Source organism: Canis lupus, chromosome 9 (assembly GCF_003254725.2).
Source record: "Canis lupus dingo isolate Sandy chromosome 9, ASM325472v2, whole genome shotgun sequence".
Taxonomy (NCBI): Eukaryota; Metazoa; Chordata; class Mammalia; order Carnivora; family Canidae; genus Canis; species Canis lupus.
In genome coordinates, this window is record NC_064251.1 from 6,044,518 (window position 1) to 6,069,357 (window position 24,840).

Here is a 24,840-nt window from a genome sequence, read left to right on the forward strand (position 1 = left end):
CTGGAGACCCAGGATCGAATCCCACGTCGGGCTCCCGGTGCATGGAGCCTGCTTCTCCCTCTGCCTATGCCTATGTCCCTCTGCCTGCCTCTCTCTCTCTCTCTCTCTATCATAAATAAATAAAAATTAAAAAAAAAAAAGAGCACTCCTGCCCTGGGCAAGTTACTTCCTGAACCCACAAAAACTTTCTGTGGTGGACTAGTCCTTTTTTTTTTTTTTTTTTTTTTTATGTTTTTTAAAATTTATTTATGATAGTCACAGAGAGAGAGAGAGAGAGAGAGAGAGAGGCAGAGACATAGGCAGAGGGAGAAGCAGGCTCCATGCACCAGGAGCCCGATGTGGGATTCGATCCCGGGTCTCCAGGATCGCGCCCTGGGCCAAAGGCAGGCGCCAAACCGCTGTGCCACCCAGGGATCCCTGGACTAGACCTTTTATACAAGTTTTCTCCAGTCAGAAGCTTGAGTTGGAGGAGCCCTGTCACTCCTGGGTGGAAGCTATGCTTCACAGACGCCACTGTCACCATTCAGATGGCAGAAGCTGTGGGGTAGAGGGAGGGGATGGAGGACTTATACAGAAGAAAATCTCAAAGCCACTGATTGTTTAGAGTATTTATTTAGCATAATAACCTTCCAGAGGGCCTCACTATGGCCCCCTCCACAGGTTGAAAATTCCAGGGAGCCCACACAGAGCCCATCCTCCTTTCTCCTATACCTGGAGCTCCAGGACCTGAACCTGCTCCCACAGCTGCATGGGCCTCTTTCCTGGATCCTGACTCCCAGGGGTGGACTCTGCTGTTGGTGTGTGCAACCCCACTGCTGTGTGTACACTCCTAAGTTCAAGGAGGGGCCACAGGACAGGAACAAACACAGCCAGGATGTCCACACACATGGGTATGAGACCTATTGTGGTGAGAAGACAAGGGATCACCCCCATTTGTACTCCAGTTCCAGGTATCCCAAACAGTAGGGGCCAGCCTGGATGGTCTTTCAAAATTTTATATCACACCCATCTGTATTCAGTGTGTGGGGGGTAGTATTAGTTGATTCTATCAAGGCCTTCAATCTAACTTCTGGGTTCCAGGAAATAAAGGGGAAAGAGGAAAAACTAAATGACACCAGAAAGAGGCAACTAGACAGTTAGGAAGGTGCAAAATTCTGTGGAACTGGCCTGGATCCTTCAATAATCCTACTGATGATTAAAAGAGATCATTTATGGAGCACCTTCCTTCCAAAGAATACAATATGGAAAGGGGAGGATGAAAGAATAACTGTACAGTGGAGAAACCAGACCAATACCACCTCAGCTGGCTAGTCAAGGCCATCATCAGCCATGCTGACAGCATGGCTCTATGACATGATGTTTTTTTTTTTTCTTTTATTTATTATTTATGATAGTCACAGAGAGAGAGAGAGAGGCAGAGACATAGGCAGAGGGAGAAGCAGGCTCCAAGCACCAGGAGCCTGACGTGGGATTTGATCCCGGGTCTCCAGGATCGCGCCCTGGGCCAAAGGCAGGCGCCAAACCGCTGCGCCACCCAGGGATCCCTCTATGACATGATGTGATGAAAACTTAACTTCTGTGGCTGTCTTCCCCCTAAAACCCACAATCCTGTCTAATCAAGAGAAAAACATCAAACAAATCCCAGTTAAGAGACTGTCTACAGGGGTGCCTGGGTGACTCAGTTGGTTAAGCATCTGCCTTCGGCTCAGATCATGATCTTGAGGTCCTGGGATCGAGCTCTGCATTGGGCTCCGGGCTCAGCAGGGAGCCTGCTTCTCCCTCTCCGAGTCTCCCCGCCACTCATGCTCTTTCAGATAAATAAATAAAATCTCAAGAGAAAGAGAGAAAGAGAGACAGTCTACAAAATATCTGACCAGCGTTACTTGAATCCATCACTGTCATCCAAAAAAAAAAAAAAAGTAAAAGTCCAAGAAACTGGCACAGTCCAGAGGAGCCTAAGATATGATAACTAAAAGTAACACAGTATCCTGTATGGAATCCTGGAACAGTAAGAGAGTACTAAGAAAAACTAAGGAAATGGGGATCCCTGGGTGGCTCAGTGGTTTAGCGCCTGCCTTTGGCCCAGGGCACGATCCTGGAGTCCTGGGATCGAGTCCCACATCGGGCTCCCTGTGTGGAGCCTGCTTCTCCCTCTGCCTCTGTCTCTGCCTCTATGTCTATCATGAATGAATGAATAAATAAATAAAATCTTAAAAAAAAAAAAGAAAGAAAAACTAAAGAAATGAATCAAGTATGGACAGTAGTTAATAATAATGTAATCAATATAGGGCTTATTAAGTGTAGCAAATGTACCATATTACCATATTAATGTAAGTGGTTAATAACAGAGAAACTGGGAACACCTGGGTGGCTCAGCCATTAAGAGTCTGCCTTTGGCTCAGGGCGTGATCCTGGGGGGGTTTCGGGATCGAATCCCACATTGGGCTCCCTGCATGGGAGAGCTGCTCCCTCTGCCTGTGTCTCTGTCTCTCTCTGTGTCTCTCATAAATAAATAAAATCTTTTTTTTTTTAGATTTTATTTATTTACATTTATTTATTTATGAGAGACACAGAGAGAGGCAGAGACATAGGCAGGAGAAGCAGTCTCCATGCAGTGAGTCCGACGTGGGACTCAATCCCGGATCTCCAGGACCACGCTCCAGGGCTGAAGGCAGCGCTAAACCGCTGAGCCACCCGGGCTGCCCAATAAATAAAATCTTAAAAAAAAAAAAAAAACAAACAGTAGAGAAACTGGGTGTGACATATGTAGGAACCTCTGTATTATCTTTACAATTTTTCTAAAACTGTTCTAAAATACAGAAAATATTTTATATAAACTTTGTATAAAATACAAAGTTCACGGGGTGCCTGGCTGGCTCAGTTGGTAGAGCATGCAACTTTTTTTTAAGAGAGAGCATGTGTGCACATGCAAGCAAGCATGAAAGGGGTGTCAAGAATCTCAAGCAGGCTCCACGCTCAGTGCAGAGCCTGACATGCAGAGCCTGACACACAGAGCCTGAAATGGGCCTCCATCTTACAACCCTGAGATTATAACCTAAGACGAAATCAAGAGTCGGACACTTGAATGACTGAGTCATGCAGGCGCCCAGAGCATGCAACTCTTGATCTCATGGTTGTGAGTTCCAGCCCCACATTGAGCATAGAGCTTACTTAAAAAAAAATAATAATAAAAATAAAAAATAAAGAAAGAAAAGAAAAGGGAAAGGAAAAGGAAAGGAATACAAAGTTCACTTAAAGAGAGAAAGAGGGGGCAGCCCGGGTGGCTAAGCGGTTTAGCACTGCCTGCAGCCCAGGGTGTGATCCTGGAGACCTGGGATCGAGTCCCACATCAGGCTCCTTGCATGGAGCCTGCTTCTCCCTCTGCCTGTGTCTCTGCCTCTCTCTCTCTGTGTATCTCTCATGAATAAATAAATAAAATCTTTAAAAAAAAAATAAAAGAGAGAGAAAGAGGGATGACTGGGTGGCTCCATGGTTGAGCATCTGCCTTTGGCTCAGGTTGTGATCCCGGGGTCCTGCGATCGAGTCCTGCATCGGGCTTCCTGCTCAGTGGTGAGCCTGCTTCACCCTCTCCTCCCCGCTGGTGCTATCTCTGTCTCTCTCTCAAATAAATAAATAAAATCTTTACCAAAAAAAAAAAAAAAGAATTTGTTTGTCCTCAGAATAAATTCCAAACTCTTTCCCATAGTCTAGAGCTAAGGTCATGTGAACTCTGGTGCTGCCCACCTCTCTAACCTCATTTTGCAGCACTCTGTTCCACTCCCCATAGCCTGCCACATCAGCCTTCTTTCTGGCTCCTCCTGCTTTAGGGTCTCTGGCCATGCTGTGCCTCTTCCTAGAATGCCTTCCCATGTTGGCGGAAATGAAGTAGCCCCTACCTCTGCACTCTGCTCTATCTCATCACCCTGTTTACTTCCTTGAGAGCCTCAGCTTTTTTGTTTGCTCATTATGTGTCTCTCCCTTTCCTCCACTTGTTCACCATCTCTCCAGCATTTAGAACAGTACCTTACTCACAGTACATACCCAGTAAGTATCTGTCCACTGAATAATTCAACAGATCTTAAACCATAACAGCTATAGGAGCTATAAGCCACCCCTATTTCTCTTGATATTAACACATTAAAATAAAGATGTTTAAAAACAGCATTCTGGGGGTGCTTGGGTGGCTCAGTTGGTTCCTCGTCTGACTTGGGCTCAGGTCATGATCTCAGGGTCCTGGGATCCAGCCCTGAGATGGGCTCTGCACTCAGCAGGGAGTGTGCTTCTCCCTTTCCCTCTGGTACTCCCCCCTGCTCATGCATGCATGCTTTCTCAAATAAAATCTTTTTTCTAAAAATTAAAAAAAAAAGATAAAATAAAAACAGCATTTTAAAAACTTTTTTCTTTTCAAGTGGTTTCAATCCATTCCCTCATTTACGATCTCATCTCTAAGTAGGAGGGGAGGGAAGGCAGACATGCAGAGGGAGTCCAGGCATTAGTTCCGGACCTGACTCAAGATAGCTGCGACCTGGGACAATGTGTGAACAGACATCGAGAAGATCTGCCTTCTCAGCAGAGGTATCACCTAAAAGAGTCCTTCCCCGGGGACTGACTTTTAACTCGCTTACCTCACCAAGTCAAGTCAGGCATCTGGGAGACCCGCCCCATCCTTACCAATAGCAAACTCCACCAGGGTTTCATTCTCCTCCGACAACGAATCGAGGAATAAATCGAGGACCTGCAGCTGCCGCAGATACTCGTAGTTACCGGGATCGTAGGCGAAGTTGGCGAGGTTGGCCAGCACTTGCTCCTTGGCGTCTGCGGCGGAAGAGTGGCGCTGGGGCCAGGTCCGCGGCGGCCGCGGCGGCCGGCCCCCCGCCCCGCCCCGCCCCGCCCCGCCCGGGCCCCCACCCTGCCACTCTCACCTTGGCTCTCCGTCTCCTGGAATTCCGTGACCAGCGCCTGCAGGTAACCCAGGCGACCGACGTGGGGGTCCACCTTCGGCTTCTGGGCCATGGTCAGGGCGGTGGAGGGGGCCCGGGGAAGGGGGGGGGAGAGTGTGGGAGGGAGGAAACAGGTTCTGCAGTAATTTGCTGCCGGAATTGGAATGCGGAGGGTCGGCGTGGGGGTCTCAGGGCCTCGAGAATAGCGCGTGAAAACCTAAACCTGGGCCCCGGAGACGAGAAGGAGCGCGCGGCACAGCCCACCGCAAAACTTCAAAGCTTGACTTTTCCAGGGTTCCGGCGGAAGCCGAGCTTAGCCCCGCCCCAGAGGGCGGAAGGGGCGGGCCGAGGCAAAGCAAGAGGCGGGGCTGTCTCTGAGCTCCGTGCGCGTGCGCGGCGCGCTTAGCGCCTGGAGGTTCAGGCTGGAGGGGATCCGCCCTCGGAAGGGTGGCGCAGGGCTGAGGTTGAGTGACTCTATGGCGCTTGGGCACCCACAGGAGTCAGAGGGCGCCCACGTGGGGAGGTGTCAAGGCAGAAGAACCTCCACACCCCCTTGCACTTGACGAGGGGGGCGCAGCCCAGCCTGTTCGACGAAGGGACTCCCCTTCTGGAACGCGAGCATCAGTTGCCTGCACCCCAACATGGGTCCTTTGATAACTGTCTTCTGGTTGGCTTTTCCAAAAAGCCGGGTGAGCCTGGCACCGTCTGCTCCCCAGCCCTGAGCTGGCCATCTCTGGCTAAAAATTTCAGGGTAATGTCCTAATAAGGCTTTTTGCCACCTAGGTGGATGGGGGGCACTAGAGGCATTGACCAGCCCCAGGTCCTCCGTTGACCCAAATGTACCACTTTGGTGGCTCTGGGTTTTGGAGCCCTGGATGCTGAAGCCCTTTGGCCTGTTTCTTTCTCAGGGCTTCTCAGGAAGGTGATGTGTGACCTAGACCTTGTGGGCACAGGGGATAGAGCACCATGCAGGGAAGTGGTCCTGCTGCACTCTCATTGTGCTTGAAAATGTGAGGCTAAGGGAGGGCGGGGGTGTGTCTGTGAGCTTCTTGAGGCTAAGGACCACATATCTTTGGCCCTGGGCCTGGCACGAGAGCAAAATGGCTGCTACAGTCCAGCCTGCCACAGCCTCATTGACAGCAAGCCCCATGTCTCTGGGCACAGGCTCTGTGGTCAGCCCCTGCCCTATCCACACCCCTTGGAACAGGAGTTATGACTATAATCGGGGTGCTTCAGTACCCTGACAGCTCCACGTAGGACAGTGGCCCTAGATCCCTTCATCAGGCCCTTCAGCTTCTGTAAATAGCTGATACAACCGGAGGAAGTACATCTCATCCCAAGGTGGACCAGGGCTTGTCTGCTTCAGATCCTCTCTCCCTCCCAGGCTATCCCATCCACCCTCATGTATCCCCTCTGAAAGGCTCAGGGGCCTTTCCCCTTGGGGAATATTTCTCAGCCCTTGGTTTTGTGATGAGGGTACCACCAGGTGTCCAGTAGATGCTCAGTAATACTTGTTGAAGGAAATCTGCCCAGAGGTTAACTGCCACTCTTGGCTGGGGGCAGATGAGGTCAGGGATCCCTATGTGGAATGTTTCACAGATACTTCTTTTCCTTAAAAGAAATCCGTTTTCAGGAAGTGGGCCTAATAGAAGTTGCACATTTCAAAGCCTGGAAGCTATTAGTGCCCAAAGTGTCCACCTTCCCACCAGTCCCCTCTTTCCTTTACCACTCAGTCAAGATGGAGGAGACAGGACCTGGTTAAAAATGCATCCAAGCAGGGGATCCCTGGGTGGCTCAGCGGTTTAGCGCCTGCCTTTGGCCCAGGGCCTGATCCTGGAGACCCGGATCGAGTCCCCGCGTCCGGCTCCCTGCATGGGGCCTGCTTCTCCCTCTGCCTGTGTCTCTGCCCCCCTCTCTCTATCTCTTATGAATAAATCAATAAAATCTTTACCAAAAAAAAAAAAAATGCATCCAAGCATTCCCCTTTCAATGTACAGGCTGTGGATGGTGGCCGAGCACAGGCCTGGGTGAGGAGCAGGAAGCAAATGGTCTTCAGGATCAGAATTTTCAAGCAAGAAGAGACTGTATTGTCTCCAGATCCTCCCAGAGGTGGTGAACAATTGCCCAAAGCCACACGGCAAATTGTGGCAGAACCAATCATGAACTCACGTCTAAGCTACCTCAGTCCTCTGCTTATGCACTACTCTCTTTGGCCATAAGGGGGCACTCGTGGCAGGGTCCTGGGGAAGACAGTACTTCCCCAAGGATGCTTACTCATGCCAGCTAGGCTCAGGAGAAGGAAGGCTGGAGTTAGGTCATGAAAATAAAATTTATTTTCCTGATAAGGCTTTCTTGTTGGAGCCTGGTTGAGCCTGAATCAACAAACAAGGCCTTGGGTCGGAAGAGCCCCCGCTGAGCAGGGAGAATGGAAGGGGGAGGGTAGGCACTTACTCAAGGCCTGTTTTCCAGCTTCATTAGTTCACGGGGTTTATAACCTACTCCAGGAACATTTTTGTATGTAATTCAAACAAACTCTGTTTTTCCAAAGCCTTCATCGGTATCCCACTGGAACGAGCTTGGCCTGACAGCCAGCCCCCAAGTGATGACCTCAGAAAACAGTCCCAGCAAAAAGTGTATGTGTGTGGGGAGCACTGACCTCCAGGCCACAGGCACAGGCCAACAGGGAGCAGAGGTGGGCTGGCTGCTGGCCCAGCCAGCTACTTACCCCAGGGAGGACACCTCAGACACAGTAGGGAGCAGAGGGCAGGCCAGGGAGTGAGAGGCTTCTGTTACAAAAGCAGCTCCATTTTTCCCAGAGGCCTCGGGCTCTGCCTAGCAATCCTTCCCTTCCCCTGCTCACAGGTCTCCCAGCCTCCCAGCACTCATGCTGAGTGCAGGGGACCCCTCAGACTTCACTGATTCTAGGACCCAAGCCAAGGGCTCCTCCCCACTAGTTCTTTGCTCAGACGCCAGGATGGGTCCTCTCTGCCCAACCTTTCATCTGTCTGTATCCTGTGTCCAAGCCAACCCCTCAGCCTGGCCCACTGGGGATCACAACTCAACCTTTCATGAGGTTCTTCTTCCCAAGGTTCCAGTCAGCAGGAGGCCCAGCAACCTATGCTGGGGGCAGCCCTAAGGGCGAGGGCTGGGCCCTTGAGCAGAGAGGGAGTGGAGGGCCCTGGAGGAGGGATGAGTTCTTTGGAACTATCTGGAGGCCAGAGAAGGACAAAGAGATTCCATCAGAGACATCCAGGCTAGACTGGAGGGTCCAGTGTATTGAGTTGCAGCAGCAGTACTGGGCAGCCAGCTGAGGTGAGCCGGCTCTGTGTAGGGTATAGACTCACTTTTCTGGGCTCCAGGTACTCTGGTACCCAAAAGAAAAAGTCAGGAGGACCCGCTCCTGGATTCTGCTGGTTGGGAGGAACCCTGAGTCTTTGGAGGCCAGCCTCTAAGGTCCCAGCTCCTGGCTGAGTTCCAGTGTGCAGAGCCTGGACGGCTTTGTGTTTCAGGCTTCCTGGGCCAGTCCCTCACCCTGGCCCCTGGCAGCTGGACATCACACTCCTGGACTGAGGCAGTGGTCCCTCACTGACCTCAGGGCTCAGACACTGGTCACATACATGATCTCGGTATACAGCTGCTTCCTGGACCCACGTGAGTCCTCTACCGTGAGGCCCTGCTCTGAGGCAGCCTCCGTGATGGCTCCTTCCGCCTCGGCCTGCTTGCTTTGCCTCTCTTTCTTCTGCAGGGCACAGAAGCTGCCACCCATGAAGAGGGCAGCTGATATGAGGAAGAAGCTTGACATGTAGAAAACATAGCTAAAGTTGTTGTTGGTGGTGTCCAGCAGGAGCCCTGGGGGACAGAGAGCAAGTTAGGCCATTATCCTGGGGCTCCCAGACCTCCCTCCCACTAACTTGCGTTCTCTGCCAGAGCAGGGATTTTCCTTTGGGCTCTGCTGTTTCCCTAGCACTAGTCACTGTGGTTGGCACCTAAGAGGCACTCAATATGAGATTTGTTGCATGAAAGGAGAAAGGAAACACTAAGCCTGCTCTCCAGGGGGCAGGAAGAGCTCTTGATCCAGAAGAGCACCTCAGGGCATGTCTCCCTTACCCTTGGTGGCAGGAAGCCTAGCACACTAGGGCCAGTAGTCTGGGATATTTGCTCAGCCACACATGGGCCCTCCCATACCTCCTCCTGGGGAGCTCTCTCTACTTGTTGACTTGACGAACTCCCCTGGAAACGGGGACTTCCAATGACACACTTGGGAAGCGTCCTCATTGTCATGGTCGTACTGTACTAACTGCTGGCTGCCGTGCGCTGGATACGGTCTAGCATCAAGGGCTTCACACACCCTACCTGTTACTTTGAATGTTGTGCTCTTGCCTGCCTGGCAAGTCTGCTCATGGGGTCTCTGGTCCCACATCTGTTTGTTTCCCTCCTGGCACAAATCATTACACTGAGCACAAATGTGTCTCTGCTTTAATTCCTGACTCTCCCATCAGATCAGCACTGAGAGGTGGGGACTGGGCCTCTGTATTCAGCCAGGGACTGGCACAGGCAGGTGTTCTTGTCTGCATTTTGCAGACGACACTATGGCTCAGAGAAGAAAAATGACCTACCCAGGTTCCACAGGCAGGAAGTGGGACAGCCAGGATGTTAATAACAGCAGACATGTATGTAGCTTTCTGCTACGTGCCAGGCTTTTTCCTGCTAAGCTCTTGCTATGTAACTATGATCCTCACAACAAGCCTACAAGGTAGATTCTACTATCGTCCCTACTTTACTGATAAAGCAGAGGTACTGAGAGGAAGGAAGATGAAGAACTCAGGCAAGTCTGATACAAAAATCCTTATTTTGGGGATCCCTGGGTGGCTCAGCGGTTGAGCCTCTGCCTTCGGCTCAGGGTGTGATCCCAGGTCCCGGGATTGAGTCCCTGCTTCTCCCTCTGTCTGTGTCTCTGCTTCTCTCTGTCTCTCATGAATGAATAAATAAATAAAATCTTTTAAAAGAATCCTTATTTTTAACTGCACCCTAGGTGCCTGCTGGGGAGCAGGCTGCAGCCAATCCCCTAGGGTGCTTGGGAAAATCACAGATTCCAAGTCTCTACCTCTGGAGAGGCTGGATGGCACCCAAATCTGTTGACTGTTCCCCTTTGCCCTATCTCCATATCCTGCCCACCCAGGCCACAGCCACATACACCTGGCCGCCCTCCCTCCTGGGGCCTCACCAGCCAGTGGCGGGGAGATGAGGATGGAGATGCTCTCCAGGATGGTGAAGAGGCCCAGGGCGCTAGAGAACCGATCCATGGGAACAATGTCCATGAGGACCTGGAAGAGGAGGGCACCGATGCCACTCATAGACACGCTGTACACCAGGCAGTAGCCCACCAACACCCGGAAGTCGGCCGACACCGCGCACACCAGGTTGGTGAGGCCATTGAGCAGGGCTGCCAGGCTGAACAGGTACTTCCGGTGGCCAGCAAAGTCCCGCCGGCCTGCCACCAGCCCAGCCATCGGCCGCAGGAAGATATTGCTGAAGCCGATAATGGAGATGAGCAGGGCTGCTTTGTGTTCATCCACCCCATTCCGCATGGCGTATGGCACCAGGAAGACATGTGGCAGCGGGAAGCCGAGGATCATCCACATAACACCCAGCGTGAACACTCGGTAGCCTGCGTTGTGCCGCAAGATGTCAAAGGCCAGATGGCGCTGGATGGCCCGACCGCACGCTGCCAGGCAGCCCGGTGCAGGTGTCTTGGAAGGAGGAGGGGGGCCTTCTATGGTCTCAGGGGCCATACTGGTGGCCACAGGCCTCAGGATGGCCCCACAGACACAGCAGTGGAGAAAAACTCCACCGAAGACAAGGAAGGTGCCCCTCCAGCCCAGGTCCTCCAGGAGGTAGCGGGAGAGCAGTGGCCAGAGCGTGATGCCCAGGGAGACGCCCACCGAAGCCAGTGCATTGGCCAGTGCCCGATGGCGGGAGAAGTAGAAGCCTAGCACGGTGATGCTCGACTGGAAGCTGAAGCACATGCCCAGGCCTGTGGTGGGAGAGAGGAGCCCAGCTCAAGGGTGTTCTGAGCCTCCCACCCATACCCAGAGAGGGGTCCCAGGATCATGTTCCATGTCTGCCCCCTTCTGTTCTAGCTCAGACCCCCCCCTTCCAGATCCCCAAGGATTTAAGATGGAAACAGCCTGCCTTGTTACCTCCTTAGAAGCATCAAATCTGTCTTCCTGAGGCTGCCAGGGACACACCTGTTCCCTTTAGCACAGCACCGTGATGATCTTTAAAAACCTGAATTGGGGGGTGCCTGGGTGGTTCAGTCAGTTAAGCATCTGCCTTTGGCTCAGGTCATGATCTCAGGGTCCTGGGATGGAGCCCTGTGTGTGTCGGGCTCCCTGCTCCTGCAGGGAGTCTGCTTCTCCCTCTCCTTGTCCCTCTGCCCCTCCCCACAAACCCCCCACCTCGTGCTTGCTCTTTCAAATAAACAAATAAAATCTTTAAAAAATAAATAAATAAAGCAAAATAAAAACCTAAATTGGGGTAAGTCTCTTTCCTGCTTAACACCTTCCAAAGACTTCCCATTACACCTAGAAAAAATGCCACAGTGTTTACTATGCCCTAGAAGGCTCTACACTGTTTGGCCCCTGGTCATCTCTTGGGTGTCATCTCAGGCCATTTTCCCTGTCACTTACTATGACTGAGCTACATCAGCTTCTTTCTCTTCCTCTGGACACCAAACTGCCACCCCCCCACCCCCACCCCCCCTACTGCGGGACATCTACAGTTGCTGTTCCCACTACTCAGAATATGCTTCCCCTAGACTTTTCTCTTCTGGCTAAGCTCAGATGCCACATCCCCACCCACTCCATGCCTGACCTGCTCAGCCACACCATGACCACAAGCCTCAGGCGGGCCCTCGGGTCACCCGTGTGACATCACCATCAGTTTACTCCCCCGCCCTCCTGGATGACCATCAGCCCTTCTCTATGCTTCTCCACCCCTCCCCCCTCCTCACTCCCAGCTGACCACCTGCCTTCCGTCTGTGACATTGGTCTGTGCTGCCAGCTAAGGCCAACCTTCTACTTATGCCCTACATCTTGTCTACTCAAAGGCATATCCTCCAGCAATTTCTCTCTCCTCCACCATCCACTTTCTCCTCTTTCCCAGAACATTCTCCTTCATATTATTTCTCCCATTAAAAACAAAACAAGGCGGGGGGCAGCCCCAGTGGCTCAGCGGTTAAGCACTGCCTTCAGCCCAGAGCATGATCCTAAAGACCCAGGATCGAGTCCCACATCAGGCTCTCTCCATGGAGCCTGCTTCTTTCTCCCTCTGCCTCTTTCTCTTTGTGTCTCTCATGAATAAATAAATAAAATCTTTAAAAAACAAACAAACAAACAAACAAACAAGGGGAGTGCCTGGGTGGCTTAGTCAGTTAAGTGTCTGCCTTCAGCTCAGGTCTTGATCCCAGGGTCCTGGGATCGAGTCCCATATCAGACTCCCCACAGGAAACCTGCTTCTCCCTCTGCCTATGTCTCTGTCTCTCTTTGGTGCCTCTCATTAATAAATAAATCTTGGGATCCCTGGGTGGCGCAGCAGTTTGGCGCCTGCCTTTGGCCCAGGGCGCGATCCTGGACACCCGGGATCGAATCCCACGTCAGGCTCCCGGTGCATGGAGCCTGCTTCTCCCTCTGCCTGTGTCTCTGCCTCTCTCTCTCTCTCTCTCTGTGTGACTGTCATAAATAAATTAAAAATATATATATAAAAAAAAAAAAGCTGCCTACTGAGCAGGAATAACCATATTAAAAAAATAAATAAATAAATAAAATAAATAAATAAATCTTTATGGGGAAAATTAAAAACAAGGGGGGGGGGCGCCTGGGAGGCTCAGTTGGTTAAGTGTCTGCCTTTGGCTCAGGTCATGATGCTGGGGTCCTGGGAGAGAGTTTCATGTGTGGCTCCCTGCTCAGTGGGAAGTCTGCTTCTCCCTCTCCCTCTGCATCTCCCCCTCTGTTCATGCTCTGTCTCTGGCTTTCTCTCTCAAATAAATAAATAAAATCTTTAAAAAATAAAAAAACAGGGGATCCCTGGGTGGCGCAGCGGTTTGGCGCCTGCCTTTGGCCCAGGGCGCGATCCTGGAGACCCGGGATCGAATCCCACGTCGGGCTTCCGATGCATGGAGCCTGCTTCTCCCTCTGCCTGTGTCTCTGCCCCTCTCTCTCTCTCTGTGACTATCATGAATAAATAAATAAAATCTTTAAAAAATAAAAAATAAAAAATAAAAAATAAAAAAAAATAAAAATAAAAATAAAAATAAAAAAACAGAGACCCTGTCATGGCTCCCGCCACCTTCTCAGTATCTGTTCCTGGTGGCCCTGAGAGCCTGCAGGCCAGGGGCGGCCAGAAGAGTAGGAGGGGGAGGAGGAGCAGGTGTGTAGGTGGAAGTGTTGCTGTAGCTCATTCTCCCTCGGGAGGAGGAGGAGACTACAGGGGTAGGCCCAGGAGCAATGGCATCCAAAGAAGAACAAGGAGTACAAAATCTCAGCATGGAAGATGCCAACCGGGAAAATGCAGGAAAGCATGAAAGGGAGCAAGTTGCTAATGATGGAGAGCCCTTGGCCCTCCCCTTTGGGAGCTGGTGAATGTCATCTGCCTCGATAGGGGGTTCCATCCTGCAGAATAGGTGGGAGACGCGTCAGAGGCTTGGAGAGCCATAGGCAAGGGTGAGAAGACGTAAGGCAGTGGAGGGAAGGGCAATGCCATCGTGGTCCACAGGCAGTTAGCCCTGACCCTCCTCACCCTGACCATCATAAGGAGTTTGGCCTTATGCCTTGAGTCTTGATGTTTCCCCCAAGTTCATAGGAAGACGTACCTGCTTTCTAAGCTCACACGTTTACAATGTTCCCTTCAGTGTTTCATGTTTCTTGTGGGTCTCTTGTTACCAGCTCCTAACTGAATGTGGGGAGGGGTTGTGTGTTTGTTTTAAGGAGGCTCTTTGCCCCACGTGGGGCTTGAACTCATGACCGTGAGATCAAGAGTCACACGCTCTACCGACTGAGCCAGCCAGGCACCCCTTGAACGTTGTGTTTGACTCAGTCTGTCAGATTGTCAGCAGGGGAGGTTTACCCTACTGCCTGGAATGGTGCTCATTACATTTTTTGAAGTTAATAAAACAGTTTAAAAAAGAAAAAAAATACCCCCCAAAACCCCCTCTCTTGACCCCATGGCCTCTTCTGGGTACCAGCCCGTTTCTCTGCTCTCCTTCTTCATAACAATTTTCTGGAAATACTGTCTCTAGTGTCTCCAATTCCTTTCACCCTCTTCGCTCTTAAACCAGTTTCAATCAGACTTTCGCCCTTTCGCCCTCACCTTGGATCCAGAATCTCTCCTATCAGGGTCAGCAACCTCTATGCTGCCAAATCCAAAGGTCGAGGCTGGTCCCCCTCCATCTGATCCACCAGCAGCCTGACGGGGCTCTCACTCCCTCCTCCCACTGTACTTTCTATGCTCACTTTCTCAAGAAACCCCACTCTCCTGGGTCTCCTCCTGTCTGTGTCTCTTCTTCCCACCTGGACTGCTGGACACCTACCTCGGGGCCCGGTCCTCAGACCTCCTCAGCCACCCACCCTTGTCCCCTCAGGGACAGCAGGGATGATACCTCCTCTCAATAGCAGAATGCCGGGCAGCCCGGGTGGCTCAGCAGTTTAGCACCGCCTTCAGCCCAGGGCGTGATCCTCGAGACCTGGGATCGAGTCCCACGTCAGGCTCTCTGCATGGAGCCTGCTTCTGCCTCTGCCTGTGTCTCTGCCTCTCTCTCTCTTTGTGTTTTTCATGAATAAGTAAATAAAATCTTTAAAAATATATATATCAGAATGCCAGCCATGTCATGATCCACAGCTGCCCGCTGTAGCCCACGGCCTGTGCCTGAACGTCAGACTGGATGTTTCCACACCTGAGCTTCCCAACCACCCACAAATGTGTTTTTCCTCTAGGCTCCCCGTTGTAATTAAAGGCTTCTCCATCCTTCCAGTGGTTTGGGGCAAAAACCTTGGTGTCACCCTTCTTGGCTCCTGGAACCTTGGGCCATCTTTGCCTCTTCCTCTCTGTACCCCACACACAGTCCTGAAACCTGACTGCTCCTCAGTACCTCCATCATACCACCCTAGCTGAAGTGACAGCCACCTCCTGCCTGGGTTATGACCATGCTCTTCCCTGGTCTCCTGCTCTAACTTAACCACTGCCCCCAGGGCATATATGTTCAATCTAGTGGCTAAGAGTAATGTTTTATAAACAGCAGTTGAATGACATCACTCACACCTCTGCCCATATTCCTCAGATCCTATCTCACTACGAAGCCTTTCAGGCACTATTCCCCATCCATTCCCCAGCCTCTACCCCCTCTGCCCCCTGGGCCCTTCTGGGCCTTTGCACTTGCTGTTCCTGCTGCCTGCAATGCTCTTTCCCTGAGACCCTAGCAGCAGACTCCCTCACCTCCATTAGCTTTCTGCCCAAATGTCACCTTCTCTGCAAGGCCTTCCCTGGCTGCCCTGTTGGAAGTAGCAGCCTCCTCCACCCTTGCTTTATCTTCTGCATGGGGTGTCCTAGATATTTTACCTCTTTGCTTATTTTCTGCCCACCCCTACCCCCAGCTAGTACCCCATCACATCAGAGGTCCTATCTTCTCATGTGCTTGTCACAATCAGAAACAATCTTTCTCATTTATGTATTCACTATCCCTCTCCCTCGCCTGACTATAAGCAGCCCCAGATTAGGCATCCTGCCTACACTTATGTCTAGCACTTTTTAGTAGGCACCCAGAAATTCTCAAAATGGGAAGACGGTCACCTGTGATGAATCCTGCTGTGAGGTAGAGCTGGCTAAGGGTGCGGCAGAAGGAGCTGGCCACCATGCCCAGGCTGGCCAGCGCACCTCCCAGCATCACCGTCACTCTGCAGCCAAAGCGTCCCACCAGGATGCTGCATAGGGGTCCTGTGGGGGGAGACAGCCAGCAGGTGGTAACTGAATGAGGAGGGCTGGAGGAAGGGAGAGAGTAAGCCTGGGAGGGGGTTCCAGCAAGAACTATCTAGGTGGCTTGAAAGGCACAGCCCTGGGGCCTATAGGCCTAGATTTTGATTGCCACCTGGCCACAGGCTGGCTATGGGTTGGGGCAAACCCAATCCCTCTCTGTGCCTCCACTACAAGAGGTCACCCTGGATGACATCTGACCAGCTATGAGGAGAAGAGGAGAATTCCTGCATGTGTTCAATTTCACCCCAACAGGGATCCCCAGAGCAAAAGACTGAGGCCCTTCCCTACACTGACCTGAAGCTGATTCCATCCAGGTAAAATAGGATTGCCTTATGACTTGCATAGATGCCTCTTGCTGGGGGTGATGGTGGGGGTGGGGGTGGTCTGTCTTAGCAGGTGAGGGTCCCAGGGCATCAAAACCATAATGAGCAGCTACAGCCCCTGCCTGCTTCCCATTCTCAAGAGGTCTGGCCACAGCCCTCCTGCTACCCTCCAACCCATCCAGGGTGGGCAGCCTGGGGCCCTGAGCCACTCTGCACCCCCCTGCATTGGCCTCCGGAGTGCTCAGGAGAAAACTGGGTGGGGTGCTTTTTCCCCCTCTCCTCACTTCCAGCCAACACTGCACCCAGATGTTTGGCTTCTGGTGGAGAAAGGCCTGTTCTCCTCCACCCCACCCCCACCTTGAGCTGCTTTCTCACCAGCCCAGACCCAGAGCAGAAATGAGCCAGTCCCGGCTGGCTGCTTCTCAACACCTTGCAGGGCCCCATTCACCAGATGCCCTGCCCCCAAGTACACGTAATGGAATTTCTACAGAGTTACTTTCCCAGAGTGCAGCGAAAGGGACAGGGAAAGAGAGAAAGAGTGTGTGTGTGTGTGTGTGTGTGTGCGCCACAGAGAGAGGATGCGTGGGTGTGAGCCAATACGAGTAGGGGAGTGACAGGAAATAAGCAGCTCATACTCAGAGATAACCAAGCAGAGGGAGAGGGAGAGGCAAGACTTTGCAGTGAATGTGACCACTGCCCCACGTGTCTTCCATCATCCCCACCCTAAACTTTAACCTGACTTTGGAGAGGTGACACTGGGGAAAGCCCCAAGTTGTGGCGTCAGGGGTGGGGGCTGGGACCTGTCAGGGGTGGGGGCTGGGATCTGCACTAGCCTTAGATAGCTGAGGGCACTGGGAGGCAGGGCGTTTCCTCTGCCAGGTGCTGCTTCTGCCCTGAACTCTCTCTGCAACCATGAACAGGCTTTGTACTTTGTCCTTGCTTGGTTCCTTCATTTCTAAGATGTAGGGGGGTAAGGGGTGCTTGGGATCATGCATAATTTCGAGTTTAAAATTTCTCTGATACTCTGAATGAGCATGGCCTAAAGAGGTGTATTCCAGACAGGAATCCCAGGCCGACTGAGGTGTTGGCATGCCTGCTAGGGGCTGGTGAATCTACGGAGTTAGGATCCCCGCTGCATGCCTGCTTCCTGGGCTCTGGCGCAGACCCCTCTCTAGCTGCATGCAAGGAACCGCCAGAGATTATCACTTCTGCCCCAACCCTGCAGGTGAAAAGGTCATGTGGTCTGGGCCAGTCCCAGCCTCTCCCAAGGCCCCAAAACCATGCCCCGGGGTGGCAGGTGCAGGGGTCATCTCAACGAGGCCATCTAGCCCAGTCTGACCTCTCTCCCAATTGGAGGGAAGGACCTGGAAAAACAACCAGGCTGCTTGTGCCAGGTGGAGGGAGTAGCAGGAGGGAGGTAGGGAGCTGGGCTCAGCCGAGTTAAGGAAACACAGGTAAGGAAACACATGCATGGGGAGAGCCCTGTGGGGCGTGAGATCTACCTCCAGGTGACCAGCACCAACCCCCTACCACCCCCATCAGGTTGCTGTCTATGGAGTCTCCCTAAAGAGCTCTCAGGAACCAGGGGCAGGCCCCTGAGCCCAAGGCCATTTCAGGGAGCCTCCTGGACAGACCTGGCCTTCCCCCTTCACTGGAGTCAGGGTGAGGGGGGACACATTTCTGGAAGAGCCAATCAAGAAATCAGGTGGGGAGCTGCCTTCTTTCCACCTCCCCAGCCCTTGCAACAACCCTTCTGCTTCCTGGTGAGAGATAGGACTCTTGCCCTGCCCCCATCTTGCCCCTCGTGTCTTCCTCAAGCCCCCTGTCCCATCTGGAAGCTCCTAACGGGGTTCTCCAAATACTGCTTGCTCGCGACTCATGGGATCCTCCCTATGATCCCATGTAGGAGGTGGGTAGGGTGTTGGATGTTACCTCCATATTGCAGAAGAAACTGAGGTTCAGAGAGGTCACCAAGCAGCTCTTCCTCAAGTCTGTACTCACTGCCTAGCACTCCTACAGTCTTCATGTATCCTCCTGTGGCCACCAGCCACGGAGAGGACTGGCTTTGTATCTAAGGTGCCTCCATACCCTTTCCCCAACTGTCCCCAGCCCAGCCCAGCCTAGCTCAGTACAGCCCAGCCCTGCAGGATTCCAGCCAGGGGGGCTGGCCCTGCTGAAATCAGGTGACATCTTAGGAATTCACCCCATGAGACAAAGCCAGTGGCCTCAGAGAGAGAGAGAGATCCAGGAGGCCAGGGAGGTTGTGGCTTCTTCCCTCAGCCAGGCTCTTTCTCTACCCTCCCTCAGCCCTTCCCCAGGCTGCTCACCCCCAGCATGGAGCATGGCTGTCAGGATGGAGGGGAACCACGAGGTCTCACTGTTGCTGGCCTGGAACTCATGCTGCAGTTCAGTGAAGAAGATGCCAGTGCATGTGGGGAAGCCCAGAGTGAGACCCTGGGTCACCAGGGAGGCCAGGAGCACCACCCAGGCCCAGCAGCCCTCTGCACGCTCCGGGACCTGGGGCATCCTCTGCCACGAATGCCGCTACCACTGCCTGGGCCACCTGTGGAGGGGACAGAATGGAGCTGCCAACCCCAGTTCACCTGCCACTTTCCCTGGGTGGCTGAAACCATCCCTTCCTCTTGCCCCAGCACCTCCTGGGAGGTGGCCAGACGCAAACACGTTGGCCTTGGCATTTCCTTTCACCCACTTCCCAGAGCCAGCCTGGCAGGAGGGGCAAGCAGGTGAGCCATCAGTGGGACAAGGCAGGTGGGTGGAACTCTTTCTAGACTTACATGATTTGGTGGTCAGCAGGTGGGACTTCCCGGCCCAGCCTCGGGGGCCCCCTCCCACACACAGCAAGCACTCAATAACTGCTGATAGGGTGGAACAGACCTCTAGAGCCAGCGTAGTCCCAATGTCCCCGCAGACACGCACAGATGCATTTTCAAACATTCACAAGCAGGCTCCCCGCACACAAACACAGACTTTCGCAACGCCGCCTTGACATCAGGGTCCCCTGTTGGTGCCGTTGAGACATCTAGGTGAGTAAGCTGGTGCTGGGCGTCGCCAAGGAGTGTACACAGAATAGCTTTCCAAGGGCACCAAACAAGCAGCTTTCAGGAAAAGACATGGGTCTCATCCAAAGGTCCTCTGAAATCACCCCTTCCACAGGGAGCTTGTGGCAGAGTCAAGCTCTACAGCGATGCTCAGTAATGACCCACCACCTGTCAGGGCTTCTCTGAGCACCACCCTCCTGCCCCCCCAAACATGCACATATACATGCAGATACACACACAGTCACACATGGGCATATACCAAGATATACGCTGACAAAGACACACGCACAAACACACACTGCATAGACAGAGACACACAGAGCCTTATAGGCAGATGCACACACACACACACACACACACACACACACACAGAAAAGTCTAGAGACACGCAAAGTCACTCACGCAGACATGCACAGACATATACAGAGACACACCTACATGGACCCAAGCCCAGAGACAAATGTACACAGACACATGATACACAGACATACGGACACACACACAGTCACACACTATGCAGACACACACACGCAGGGTCACACACCACACAGATGCTCTTGCATACCCCCCACCTTCGGCTCAGGCCTCTCTCAGCTTATCACCACCATCCAGGCTGCTCCTGCATCACACAGGTTGCCATAACCAGGCCTCAAAGCCCCAAGGCCCACTCCCCAACCGCAGGGCCCTTTTGCAGTCCCCTGATCCCCTAGGGCCCTCGGCCCTCACCCACACTCAGGGCTGGGGTGCTGGCAACCTTCACCTCAGTGAAGGCAATGGATCCCTTGAGCTACAGTTCCCACAGCCTTCTTCCTTTTAGCCCCAGGTCCTGGGAGAAACCAAGGAAACTCAGGAAACTATCAGAAATATGCAACCCCATCTTTCTGCCCCGCCCTGTGCTCCACACCTTCCTCCCCACCAGGCCCAAGGGCTTTAAAACAGCACCTCAATGGGATCCACCCTAAAGGCCTCCTTCCAAAGAGGCTCTAATCTTTCCTCTGGGCACCAAGCCTCCTCCCACTCCAGAGGACCCCCAGGAGCCCTGTCCAAGGTGAGTGGCCCATTCAGGCCAGCCTTGCAGAGTACACACACATGAGCGTGTGTGTGAGTGCATGCTGCAGGTGCGTCATCCTGCCATCCTGGCTCCTGTAAGTGATACTGGCCCCAGAGTTCCCTCAGCCCCAATCCTGGCCCAGTCTCAGGCTCAGGCAAACTTTAGATACAGTCCTCTTCCAGGATTTCTGTTCCCGTAACAAATGAAAAGGCCACCAGTGCAACCCGATCCCCTCTGTGATGGCCTGAATGTCCCCTGCATAGCCTCTCCATAGCTCACCCCTCGGTCTTCCAACTTTCCCTTCCTCCTCCCAGAAGGGCCACCAGCCTTCCTCCACCACCTTCACGTCCTCCTGCCCTACCCCTGTCACTTTCAAGCCCTAGAACCCTACCGGTTTCCCTTCAGAGCAACACAGTCGCTGACCTAGAGGTGGCAGAGAGGAGGTGGATGACAGAGGGGACACAGGATGGGGCCTAGACCCCAGTCCAGTCCCACCCCCCCACTCCCCAGCTCTGGTCCCTTCTCACTCATGCTGTTGTGCCCTTATAGAGAGAGGCCCGCCGCACACCCTACCCCAGAGAGGCCTCTTTAGTGCCCTTCTCAGCAGCCACTTCTCTGGGCAGCCCTTTGGAGACTTTGTCCAGGATTCCAACCTTCACTCTGCACCCACTTTCAGTCTAAATCTTTCAATGGGGCTGACTTTTCCCAGCTTCTCCTTCCCCCAGGCCTCCTGGGACAGTCAGAGCCCAGGGAACCCTAAGCACCTCTGCTCTCTCTTTGCACACTGGGAGCCCTGCCTCCTGGGTCTGTGGTCCCCTGGCCTCCCTCTCGGCATTCCCCTGCAGAATCTGCCTTCCATGAGGGAGTGTCCCCTCCCAGACCTCCAGCGACTCCTAGTCACAACAGTTTTTTTGGTTGATCCTCCAGCCCCCTCCTCCACAAGGGGTCCCTCCTCGTGAACGAGGCTGCTGAGGTTCCAAAATCCTAGCCAGAGAGAATCCAGTTGGTCCTTCAAGATTCAGCCCTGACAGAGTCCTGGGAAGCTCCCCGGACTTCCACCCCTGGCTGGACTAGGCCCCCTTCCTCTATATCTCCCTTTAATTGTACTTTTCACACCACATTGGAGTGGATCATTCTCTTGTCTATCATTGTTGCCCCCCTTCCCCCCCCACCCCCTACACTATGAGAGGGGACCTCTTCACACTCACGCACCAGCCCTTGGGTGAGCACAGAAGATAATATTAATGTGACCCACCTGTGTTCCCCAGGGGGTAGGCAAGACCAGGACCAAGGGTGACCTGGCTTCCTGGCAGGCAGGTCCATTCCAGAAGACTCAAGCAGAGCAGAGAAGAGATGCGGCTGGGGGCTCTGGCTCCTATTCCACCCCAGAAGGGACTTGGTCTCTCCTTTGTACTGGACACCATGAATCATGATCGCAGCCTGGTATGTGGCTGGAGCAAGAAAGGAAATGCAGCTGGAGACACTTCACTCTCACTTCCAGGGACTGGAAGTGAGCAGCTCTTGGGAGGAGCTGCCCACCTCAGCCCTCAGGGACCCCCTGCCCAGAGTTGAGACTATCTTCATGTCCAAGTGTCAGGAAGCTAGATTTGTGGGCAGGGCACAAGTTCAAATGGCATTTCTTGTCCTCCAAACATTGCACACATCCCTTGGCTTGCTTTTAGAGCTTCCCATCTGATGACAGAGCCCTCACCAGGCCCTCAGAATCCCTTCTCTGCCCCTCTAAGCTTGCAGCCATGGTCAGGGGAGGGAGCCAATGCTCTCATGCAAGGTTTGGGTGTCTTGAGTGGAAGGGATGCTCCCTCTCCTCCTGTGAGAGGCAAAGGCGGCACCACAGGCTCCAGAGCAGGGCCCGGAGACCCCTGCCCTTCCCAGACCCCGTGCCAGGCAGGGCCCAGGACACCAGGTGGCAGTGGTAAGAGAACCGCCAGAACCTGCTTGGGCTTGGGACTGACAAGCCCTCAAACCCCTACACTTGGCAGGGGCTGAGGTAGGAACAGGGCGTTCCGGACCTCCGCGAGCTGGGACAAGTCACCCTCCTCCTTTCTGTCCCTAAACGTGCCCCCACATTCCCGCAGGAGCTGGCTGACCTCAGCCTGGAAGGGGGATGGGATAGGCAACAGAGCCTTGGTGACCTCTTCCCGGCCTGGCCCCGTCCCTGTCCCTGCCCTCGTGGGCCCTTCTGCTTTCCCACCCTCCCCAGGACGGATTTCCCCTGGGTGGGGCTAATGGGACGCCCAGGCGGCGCCCGCGGGATTTCAGGCCAGGCCTTGCGTGGTGCCCATGCTGCTCCCACGCCCCACCCGCCCCACCCCCCGGGCCAGGAGTGTGGGGGTGGCTCGGAGAACCCCCCTCCGGCGTGCGGGGCCTCAGCCATCGCAGGCGGGGGCAGCTCGGAGATGGGACGAGGCTCTCCCGGACCCTCAAGCCGGAGCCGGTCACAGGCGGGAAACCGCCCGGGAGGCCCACGGAGAGGCGGGTCTGCGACGGCGCTAACGGGGACCCCAGCGGGAGGTCACCTGACGGACAATGGGAGGCCCGGGGCGCCCGCTCACCGGCTCGCGCGGCCCGGCGGTGGGGCGGCTCCGCTCCCGCCGAGCGCGGCTTCCTGCGGCCCGGCCCGCGAGGGATGGAGGAGGCAGGACGCCGGCGCTCCCGCGGCCAGGAGCCGCGCCCTCGGGGGGCGGGCCGCAGGGCGCCGGGGGGCGGGGAGGGAGGCCCGGCTTCGGGCGGGAGGGGGCGGGGGCGGAGCGTGGCCAGGGCCTGCGCCCCTCGTCCCAGCCAGCCCCGGGGCTCCGAGTGGTCCCGCCGGCGGCTCCGGACGCCGGCTCCGCGGGAACGTGTGCGTGTGATTAGCGTGTGATTACCATGTGATTTGCATGTGATTTGCATAGCCCGCAGGCTATTTCCGGCTCCCTGAGAGCGTTAGGGCTCCCAGGAGTGGGATGGAGAAAGCGTGTGATTTAAGGGGCTCCACCTCTCAGCGGGGGTGTCGGGTAGGAGCCCGGGGTGGAGGAGCCGTCCTTCGTCAACTTTCTTTTTATTTTTTTTAAGATTTTATTTATTTATTCATAGACACAGAGAGAGAGAGGCAGAGACACACAGGCAGAGGGAGAAGCAGGCTCCATGCAGGGAGCCCGATGTGGGGCTCGATCCCAGGAATCCAGGATCACGCCCTGGGCCAACGGCAGGCGCTCAACCGCTGAGCCGCGTCCCATTTTTATTTTATGTTTTAAAAGATTTTATTTATTTATTCATGAGAGACACAGAGAGAGAGGCAGACACAGGCAGAGGGAGAAGCAGGCTCCCTTCGGGGAGCCCCAAGGGGACTCGATCCTAGGACCCTGGGATCATGACCTGAGCTGAAGGCAGATGCTCAACCACTGAGCGTCTTTGTCAGCTTTAGCCCCCCCTCAATGATCCTTCTATTGAAAGCCTGGAGCTTGAGGGCTACACCCAGAGGAACTCAGGCATCTATAGGCAAGCCAAGAGGTCTACCCTTCAGACCTTGGTGCAGGGTAGAGGATGCCCACCACCTCTGCCTGCGCCCCTCAGAACTGTAGGCCCTTTTCCATCTTTTTCCTCACCTAGCCAGCCCTTAATACGTATTATTTAAAGGTTATTTGGTTATTACAAAGTTATGGTAATCAAGACAGTGTGGTCCTGAGGCTCCTGGCTGGGTCAGCTAAAAGAGTTTGAGACTCTTGGTCTGGGGGATCCCCAGTTCAAGTCCCACCTTGGATGTCAAGATTACTAAAAATAAATAAACTAAAAAAACAAACAAAAAAACAAAAAAACGGTGTGGTACTGGCATAAGGATAGACCTATATATCAAATGGAATAGAATTGAAAATAAACCCTTATATTTCTGATCAGTTGATTTTCCACAAGAGTGTTGAGACAACCCAGTGTGGAAAAAATGGTCTTTTCAGCAAATGGTGTTAGAACTACTGAAAATTCACATGCAAAACGATGGGCCTGGACTCTAAATGCACACTATTTAAAAAAAGGGGGTGGTGTCATAACTAAAACTATAAATCTCTTAGAAGAAAACAGGAGTAAACCTTTATGACCTTGAACTAGGCAATGGATTCTTAAATATGATATCAAAAGCTCCAGTGACAAAAGGAAAAGCCACATAAATCAGATGGCATCAAAATTAAAAACTTGTGTGCCAAAACACTATCAGGAAAGTGAAAAGATAACTCTCCGAAAGGGAGAAAATATTTGTAAGTCATATATCTGATAAAGAACTTGTATCAAGAATATACAAAAAAACTCTTTACAGTTCAACAATCAAAAGACATATAACCTTATTTTAAAATGGGCAAAGGATGGGACACCTGGGTGGCTCAGCTGTTGAATGTCTGCCTTTGGCTCAGGGCGGGATCCCAGAGTCCTGAGATTGAATCCTACATCGGGCT

The 24,840-nt window shown here is 53.3% G+C and overlaps 1 protein-coding gene and 1 non-coding gene across 2 annotated transcripts; both read right to left on the reverse strand.

Annotated features, from left to right (window-relative positions):
• Positions 1–358: 358 nt before the first annotated feature.
• On the reverse strand, positions 359–23,087 carry LOC112672999 (monocarboxylate transporter 6). The gene is made up of 9 exons (XM_049113760.1): positions 22,936–23,087; positions 21,654–21,849; positions 18,616–18,851; positions 15,783–15,926; positions 10,165–10,974; positions 8,545–8,789; positions 4,923–5,157; positions 4,672–4,815; positions 359–899 (listed from the first exon to the last, which is right to left on the reverse strand). Exons 3-9 carry the CDS (start codon positions 18,812–18,814, stop codon positions 706–708), a joined length of 1,971 nt encoding a protein of 656 aa, XP_048969717.1. The 5' UTR covers positions 18,815–18,851; positions 21,654–21,849; positions 22,936–23,087; the 3' UTR covers positions 359–705.
• On the reverse strand, positions 13,934–14,006 carry TRNAK-CUU (transfer RNA lysine (anticodon CUU)). The gene has a single exon. It is a non-coding gene; the product is annotated as a tRNA-Lys (tRNA).
• Positions 23,088–24,840: the final 1,753 nt, after the last annotated feature.

Excerpts from the sequence above, each read along its gene's own strand:
- LOC112672999 (XM_049113760.1), bottom strand. The coding sequence starts at position 18,814 with ATGCCCCAGGTCCCGGAGCGTGCAGAGGGCTGCTGGGCCTGGGTGGTG. Across the intron at positions 4,816-4,922 it reads CCAGGAGACGGAGAGCCAAG|ACGCCAAGGAGCAAGTGCTG; the intron begins GTGAGAGTGGCA and ends CTTCCGCCGCAG. Across the intron at positions 900-4,671 it reads CCTGGTGGAGTTTGCTATTG|GTCTCATACCCATGTGTGTG; the intron begins GTAAGGATGGGG and ends TCACCACAATAG.